Source organism: Homarus americanus, unplaced genomic scaffold (genome assembly GCF_018991925.1).
Source record: "Homarus americanus isolate GMGI-L3 unplaced genomic scaffold, GMGI_Hamer_2.0 scaffold20465, whole genome shotgun sequence".
NCBI classification, from domain to species: domain Eukaryota; kingdom Metazoa; phylum Arthropoda; class Malacostraca; order Decapoda; family Nephropidae; genus Homarus; species Homarus americanus.
Window position 1 is genome coordinate 3,745,773 of NW_024756914.1, and position 9,056 is coordinate 3,754,828.

The 9,056-nt window shown below is 38.4% G+C and overlaps 1 protein-coding gene across 1 annotated transcript; it reads left to right on the plus strand.

Moving 5' to 3' along the window:
• LOC121857246 (chondroitin sulfate N-acetylgalactosaminyltransferase 2-like) lies at nucleotides 1-8,719 on the plus strand. Its single transcript, XM_042353228.1, has 8 exons — nucleotides 1-146; nucleotides 2,052-2,136; nucleotides 2,571-2,756; nucleotides 3,651-3,792; nucleotides 4,179-4,532; nucleotides 5,356-5,607; nucleotides 6,282-6,469; nucleotides 7,548-8,719. The coding sequence occupies exons 1-8, from the start codon at nucleotides 56-58 to the stop codon at nucleotides 7,666-7,668; spliced, it is 1,419 nt and encodes a 472-aa protein (XP_042209162.1). The 5' UTR covers nucleotides 1-55; the 3' UTR covers nucleotides 7,669-8,719.
• The last annotated feature ends 337 nt before the right edge of the window (nucleotides 8,720-9,056 follow it).

The window sequence follows — 9,056 nt, forward strand, 5'->3', positions numbered from 1 at the left end:
CTGTCAGTAATAAACCCATCAGAGGTGACAGTGTGGGCGACTGAAACGAGGCACCATGCAGCAGATGCAAATTCGCTGGTCGACTGTGATAGGATGTTTTGGAATCTTGTGTGGTCTTATCTTCATTGTCTCTCTCTTACGTACTGGTGAGTCATGCCCTTCATTGTGTACTTACTATATTGTTTAACTAAGTCTCGCTCAAACAGTTTTTTTCGATCAGCCCACTGAATGATGCTTCGTGTGGAGCCTAATGCATTACTCTAGAGTTTCTAGGGTGAGAGATTTCAGTGGGCGGATTCCTCAATCACCACTTTCGCGCCTCTGACAGGAAGCGTCCAACAAGCTGCTTGTAAACATGCCCACCCATGCTGTGGCCACAAATCGCTGAAACTCCCTTAAAAAATGTCTTGGTAAGAGAAGAAGAAAAGTTGCCATATAATTGTTTGTAGCCACTAAAGGCTAACATTTAAGTCAGAGTAATTTGGGTATACAGTTATGATCACTGTCGATAGTTTATAACAACAATAATCGCTAGACAAACTTAAGATTAGTTGTAGAATGAATAATATTAATTCCAGCACTAAAACATTGCCTTAGTTTGTAACAGCCTGTGGACCACCTGATGCATGACTGTGTCATCTTAGACAATGGCAGGCATGAGTCATAAGAACATAAGATTGGAGGAAACTGCAGCGGGACTATTGGCCCATACTGGGCAGTCCCATTTACACCCAACCCCTATTGCTCATATAAGCATCCAACCTACTGTATGTTTGAAGCTATCCAGCGTATTCGAGTTAATGATGATATTTGGTAACTTGTTCCATTCATCCACTACTCTGTTTCCAAACCAGTGTTTACCTATTTCTCTCCTAAATCTAAATTTGTCTAATTTAAAACCATTGTTACGAGTTCGCTCCTGGTTGGATAGTTTGAGTACCTTTGTAATGTTCCCTTTGTTTAGCCCTGACTTCCATTTATACACCTCTATCATGTCGCCCCTCGCTCTACGTCTCTCGAGGGAGTGCAAATTAAGATGCTTTAACCTGTCTCTGTACTCAAGGTTCCTAATGCCCGGGATTAGTCTTGTCATTCTCCTCTGGATTCTTTCCAAGGATTCTATATCCATTCTGTAATACGGTGACCAGAACTAAACTGCGTAATCCAGGTGAGGTCTCACAAGCGCAAGATATAATCTTAAGATGACCTCGCTAGTCTTGTAACTAACACTCCTTTGTATGAACCCAAGTACTTTATTAGCCTTGTTACAAGCAAAAACACATTGTTTACTTGGCTTAAGAATCCTACTTATCATTACTCCTAAATCTCTCTTGCAGTCGGATTTCTCAATGGCATCGTTGTTCATCTGGTAACTGGTTTCCCTGTTTACATCTCCTATACTGAGTACTTTACATTTGTCCACATTGAACTTCATCTGCCATTTTTCAGACCATTCGAAAAATTTGTTTAGATCTTCCTGTAGTTTTGCGGAGTCCTCATCAGATTTAATTACACGCCCTATTTTAGTGTCATCAGCAAATTTACTTATGTTGCTGTCTATGTCGATATCTATGTCTTTTATGTATATAATAAATAATAATGGTCCAAGTACTGAGCCTTGGGGAACTCCATGTAATGTTGGTGCATTTAAGAGTTATTGTAACCTGTTAGTTTCTGTCTGCTGGCTACTGGTGGTATGTGTGTCGTAAATAAATATGTGATTACCGTAAATACAACTTGTGTTCCGGAATTAATGAGGATAATGAAGCACAAATTTTATAAAAAACGGAGTAAGATGTGTTTACTCCCGGACTTATGCCACCATCAATCGCTGAACACGTGGAAGAGTTATACGTATCGATTATTATTATTTTTTTTTTGTGGAAGTCACTTACATGAATCAGACACTGTTATAAAGCAAGGTAGCATTGATTGCATTGCTATACTTTATCCACTACATACACATATGTGTGCACAGGTAAATGATGTTTGTTTGCCTGGTGTAATAGTGACAATTATGGCAACTATAAATGGTGTTTGTTTTCCTTCAGGTAGCCATGACGCCAGACCAAATCTACCAACTGCAAGGGCTCAAAACTTGAGCAGCCACAGCTTTCTCAAGTCAGTAGTACCATTGTAAGTCATTTCACCTTAATCGATTTTTAGGTTTATGTACTGAATATGAATGGAGCTAATATCATGAGCGTGCGGGTTAATGTCGTTTGTACAGTACGTGTAGGTGTGTGAGCGTCATAGATTGTATTTTATTTTGTAAATACTGTAAGTAGGCTACGCGTTGTGACATTGTGTGGAATGTCACCTTGAAGCGTAGACGTAATATCCTTTGGAGCACATTATATTCCACAATACCCAGTACTAAACTTACAGGCAAAACGAATGTTATTTATGTTTTCTATTTTCTAGCCACATATTTGCATTTTATAAGTCTTTCCAAGAGCCAGTAATTATATTTAAATGTACAGTACCTTTTTTTCCTAAATTTCCCCCAAACAAAGAACTTCTTAGTGTTTCTAGAACCAACGAGATCTAATTTCCGATTTTTTCTTTAGTTCTGAGGATTCAAACTTCCGGTACTTGGATGAGCATAATGTGTACGATGTTTATAATGGAGAGCCTAGCCGTAACCTGACTGTCAGTGAGCGAACCTGGCTGACGAAAGTGAAGGAGGAGACCGCCCGGCACCTCACCTCTTCCGAGGGTTACACCGTCACCCCCGAGGACATAATCAACACTAGGTAAGAGCAGAGGCAGGGCTGGTCAAGGTAGGGTAAGGTGAGACACGGCTGGTCTGGGTAGGGTGAGACAGGGCTGGTCTGGGTAGGGTGAGACAGGGCTGGTCAATGTAGGGTAGGGTGCGACAGGGCGGGTCAGGGTAGGGTAGGGTGAGACAGAGCTGCCCTGGTCAGGGGAGGGTAGGGTAGGGTAGGATTGATCAAGTTAAGGTAGGGTAGGAATGGTCAGGTTAGGGTAGTGCAGAGTAGGGTAGGGTGAGACAGGGTAGGTAGGGTGAGTCACAGTAACCTTCCTCATTCTGGGTAATACTGAAATAATTTTTTGAGAATTACTGACTAACTTGTAAGTAATACTTGGCTTTTTATGAGTGAGACTGACCTATGAATAGTGCAGACTTGTGAATTTTACAGCGTTGTTTTGTGAGCAACAGGGGCCTTGAAAATAGCAGTGGGTAATGATCGTTTATTTTATGAGTAAATATATTACTATGTGAGTAATAATAATTAAGTGTAAGGATAACCTGTCATGTGAGTAACACTGACACCTGAGTTCTGCTTTGTAACATAGATCATTTTGAGTAACACTGTTCTACTTTGTGAATAACTTAGACCACCGTGCGTAATGCTGACCTTCCCTGTTAATAAAAATTATTTTCCTTAGTATCACTGACCATTGTGAGTAATATTGGCTTCCATTGTGAGTGACACTGACCTCTGTGAATGATACTCTCCTCTTTGAGTGACTCTGATCTACTTTGTGACTAATACTCAACCCTTTATTGTACCTTGTGAACTACTCTGAAATCTGCGAGTAACAGTTATTTACCAACAAAATAACATTGACTTTTGTGAGTAAAAATTACCCACCTCGTGAGTAAAACCACTTCCTTCCTGCAGGTACCGGTGGGTGTCGACGGGGTTGGAGTTTGATCTGGTTCTTAATAGGCCTGAGTGGTCAAGGGGTGATCTCCGGGTGACCTTGTTTCAACCTCTTGGTCAACCTCACATTGTACGCTTCCTTGCTTATGACCCCCAGGCGGTAAATAATACTTATAATATCCTGTATTTGTAAACTTAAAATCCATACAGCTCTTGGATATTTAATTCTCTTTATGTGTGTATTTATCCACCCCTCATGTAATTTATGTATCTGTAGATTCATTTATTCATTTTCCAATCCAAGACATGATTCAGAATTTCTGAATTTACGTGCTATTTCCTGCATCTGTATATAACTTGGGCCAAAATTTAACAACTTATTCCCTAATTCCTTGCATACAACTTGCTATATAATTTGAATATGTCCCAGGACTTTATAAACCTTTAGAATCTCTGAGTCTGCTTATTTCTTATTGTCTGTACTGCTGTTTATTTTTTATTGTCTATACTGCACTGTATATATTTGAGTACATTCCCCCTCTGCAGAAAATAAACCTTGTGATGAGTGTGGCTGGTCTGACACCCATCCTGGAGATGTTTATAAACCATCTGGTGGATCAGGTGTTACCTCAGGACTCCAGCATCTCTCTCTCCCTGTACAACCTTCAACCTGTAACCTCTCATATGATCAAGATTCTTCTGGAGACCAAGCTCAAGAACTATCCAGACTTCAAGTGGCAAGTGGTCTCTGTGGAGACAGTGGGCATCCCCATGTTGATACCGTTAGACGGTGCCGCAGAGAAAGACCTGGGCGATGTAGTGTTCCTGGTTAGTAAAGAAGTGTTTCTGCGTGATGAATTTCTGTTGCGGTGCAGAGAGAATGTCGTTCAGGGGGTACAAGTAAGTTGAATTGATAAAATTTGAGGTTTTCTGGTTATGTGCTACTAGGTAGTCAATCTTTTTGCCTGGACATATTTCGGTGGGTCCAGATACTTTAAGACTGGTACAGAACTGGTACAGTACTGTATTATACAATACTTTACATATACGTGAGAGATAAGATAATGCATTTTGTTACAGTAGAATGTCAAAAGCTATTTAACTGCTCCTTTGGGTATCATCGTGTCACTGAGCCCACCCCCCCCCCACACACACACACACACATTTACATAATTTTTTTTTACCTGTGTTTACATTTCGAACAATACTGGCCCTGGGTAGATTAAGAAATGTCCAGGGCAAGTCATCAATGGCTGAAGCATACCAAATTAATTATCTTACAGTTATGCTCATGTTAACAATAGAGTTCAAGAATAATAACTTGTAAATCACTAATAATCATAAAATTTAAGTTCATTTCATTTTAGGTCATATTATTATAAAGTCTTTGACTGAAATATTCATTTAGTATACAGTACTGTATCCATCTTGAATTTCTCTTATTGTTTTCAATATACTGTATAATATAAATTCATCATTGTACAGTACAGTATTTAGATACCTGTCAAGATACATAACCAGAACTTGTTTATACTTATATCACTGTAGTATTTCAGTTTTTGCCACAAACTTTCACAAACCAACAATATCCATTCTCACAATTATGAAATATGCATTTGGTTTTTAACTGATACAGTAATAGGTCTTTGGCTTTAAGTGCAAAGATATTCCCGTGAAATATTGCCGATGAAAACATCTCCTAAAACTATTAACATTCTATCAGGTATACTTCCCGGTCCCCTTCACACTTCATGACTCTACATTGACACACATGACGACTGACTCAGTTGCAACGTTTCTACCTGAAAAGTTGAAGGTGAACAAGTTATCTGGGTACTGGCACCATAGGACAATAGACGCCGCCTGTCTCTACCGCTCAGACCTTGCAGCCCTGACAACCAGCCTAGATTCGGGCTCTGTTGAAGGAGCACTGGCCACCATGTTCAAGAATGCCAACCAAATGGAAAACATGAAAGTATGTGACAAGTTATTAACACTCCCTTACTAAGGTTTTATAGAAGTGAGTCACGTAATATATACAGTAGTAATGTGTAGTTAACACAAGTTATTGTGGAAGGCCTTCCCACTCACAATCTACTTATTGTTATTCATTACCCTACAATTTAATCTTCATATGAAATTACACCATAAAAAAAATATTTTCTTTCCTCTAACTTCCAATTTCTGCTGTTAAATTACTCTATTATATCCTCTTGGCACATTTGTGTACAATCTACATTTACTGTTAACTGTACACCAGCTACTGTGATATTGTTGTTTCATGTCATAAGAAATATACACCCCTTACTGTATATTAGCTCCCCACCATTATAACATCCATACAGCTCACTGAAAATTTTATACCATCTCAAAATCCACATTCCTGGCTTACCGTGATATTTATGCCTCCTACTGTAAAATCCATATATACAGCACTGTAATATTCACTCTTCATTGTAATAATTATTCTTAATATGAAATTCAAACATTCAAATGATATACAGTATTATTATTTATTTATTTAGTTTTTGTAAAATCCACCTTTTATTTTGGTTCTTGTTTTTTGTTATCTTACCCCCCTACGTTATACCTGATATCCAAAATTTCGTCTTTGGACTTCATACCTTGCCTTGAAATTGCTTCCTGCAGGTGGTACGTGCTCCCGATCCAAGTTTGTTTCACATCCACCATGACCACAGTTGCAGCAAGGAATCTAACAAGGCTAGGGCTGCCTGCTATATTGAGCTGGTCAAGGAGATGAGCTTACAGGAGGTGCTGCGGTTTGCACTGTTGATGCTCAACCGCAGTGTTGACCTCGAGGGGATTTTATCTAAGAGGTAAGTTGAAAGTATATATATATATATATATAAATACTGAGAGAAATGAGTATTGTACAATAAGTAAGTTCTACAAGTAAAGCTAAAAATAAATACATTTATAAATACTGTACTGTACTATAGTCATTGATGAAAACTAAGATAAGCAGTAACAAAATCGAATAATCAACTAAATCTAAATATGAAAAATAAACTTACCCAAGGGATTGAGGAAGGGGGGGTTTACTGTATAGTGTTATACAGTATACTGTATATCGTAACTTGATTCTGCCCCCACCCACACACACTGACGTTTGATGCTGGGATATAGATAGGAATCTATCTTTTTAATACATTAAATAGTATTAAAGAAATTTTAAGAAAATTGCTAAAACAACATTGTCTCTTATGTAACTACACAATATTACTAAATATAACTTTTCATATGGTACCAATGCTAGCCCATACCCACAACAATATTTACCAATAGCATTTTTATTTGGTAACCAGGACTTTCCTTTAGGTACTGGTGCTTGCTTATACTGTACCTATTGTTATCTATTAATAGCACTTTTCACCAGGTACCGGTACTTACCCATGTCAAGCATACCTACATTATCTACCAATAGCCGAATATCTACCTCACCAGTACCTATCAGTTTCCCCTCACATGAACAAGGTTACATGAGAAGGTCGCTCACTGTTCACTGTATTGAACTCTTTAGGTCGGCAACATTACTTACCCTAAACTAACATCACTTGCCCTTGACACTACCTTACATCACTTGCTCTAAATCTTACTTAACATACTTACCCTTGATCTTACTTAATATTACTTGGCCTTGATCTTACCTAACATCACTTGCCCTTGACCTTACCTAACATTAATTGCCTTTGGCCTTACCTAACATTACTTGACCTTAACCTTACCTGATATTACTGCCCTTGACCTTACCTAACATATTTGGCCTTAATCTTACGAAACACTACTTGCTCTTGACCTTACGTAACATTAATTGCCCTTGATTTTTGGTAACACTGATTGACATTGATCTTACCTAATATCACCATACCTTTAACCATCACGACTCTTCTGCAGGTACGAACTTTTGTGGATGGTGTCTGCCCTGGTCTTCTGTATGGTGATCTCAGTGGCATGTAACTGTCTTCAGGCGGCACTTCTCTTCAGGAGTGTTAGGAAACGAGGCCTGGGTGGCTGAGCCTCTCGCAGCATGGTTCCTGCAGACATTCGTGTGAGGATGCCTCGTGAGATCGAAGAAGGCGCATCGGGTGGAGCAGTAGTTCGAAAGATCCTCAACTGGTCCCCAAAACCGATGACTGAATGGTTCAGAAGTAATGTTGAGATAGTTCCGTTGTGTAACTACTGTACCTATAGGAGAACTTTTCTTCAGACATGTACTGTACATGAACAGAGTATTGGGAAGCTGAAGGGGCCGAAACAGATGCAAGAGGTCCATGGATCTTTACCATTCTGAAGAAACTATATTAGAATATTGCATTGGAGGTGAGATGTTCAGTAGATAAATTGAGATGGTTCGGTATGGAAGTTAAGATTGGTATAGTGTATTGCAGAGGTTGAAATGGTTATGTTGCAGTGTAGAAGTTGAAATAATGTAGTGTAGCGTAGTTTAGTGTACAAGTTTAGGAACATTAGTAAATATTAATACGCTATATAAAAAAAAAGGATTGCACACGTGTACATCAGATAACGAAAACAATAGAAATTTATCTTGTATCTTGTGATAAGGAAATGGTAATTAAAAGAAACTTTATATTTTTTCAATTTAATGTAAAATAGAGAACAATTGTACATAAATGAATAAGATTGAGAAAGTTAAACATGAATAACTATTTATAAACAATTAAAATCTAAAACGGAAAATACTCGATTAATTAAAAACAATGAAAGAATAGAATGTGTTAATATCATTTGTATTCTTTTACATTTATCGTTTTCTCTAATTGTCAATTTGTTAGCTAGTCAGGTGGTATGTTCTCTGTTGCATACTGTTGGCAAGCACTGGGCATTATGTTCTCTGTTGCATACTGTTGGCAAGTACTGTACTGGGTATATACAGGTTCTTGAATGCACCAGTGTCACAACATGCTCTGGCAGGTTATTACAAAAGTTCACATCTCTTACTCTACAGATGGCTTTTTTGACTTGAGGTTGTTACCTCTAGTGAGGCGTGCATCCGCTAACTTGATATATGTACAGTACGTCTGGATGAGTAAAGTCCTTTGATGTGCTTTTAAAGTTTTATTAAACTGGTCCTTTCCCTTCTATAGTAGAAACTAGGCAATTGAAGACTTTCTACGGGCGGTCTCAATTAATCTTCAGTCCTTGGTGCATCTCAGAGACCAAATAGAATCGTAGTGTACAGTACTCCACTACATTTTTGAAAGGCCTTATGAGAGACTGACTATCTAAGTATGTGTACAAGATCTTCGCAAGTCCCACCCCTTTGTTAACAAGATTCACCCTACACTGATCCAAGAACTTAATTCTGTTTTCAGTTTAAACACCCAGAATTTTCTCGCGTCTAGTTTCAATTATAACTAAGCGTCTTCGTCACTTTTGGACATG

Coding starts and splice junctions, on each gene's coding strand:
- LOC121857246 (XM_042353228.1), top strand. CDS start 56: ATGCAGCAGATGCAAATTCGCTGGTCGACTGTGATAGGATGTTTTGGA. Junction 147..2,051: donor TGTCTCTCTCTTACGTACTG/GTGAGTCATGCC, acceptor GTTTTCCTTCAG/GTAGCCATGACGCCAGACCA. Junction 6,470..7,547: donor GAGGGGATTTTATCTAAGAG/GTAAGTTGAAAG, acceptor ACTCTTCTGCAG/GTACGAACTTTTGTGGATGG.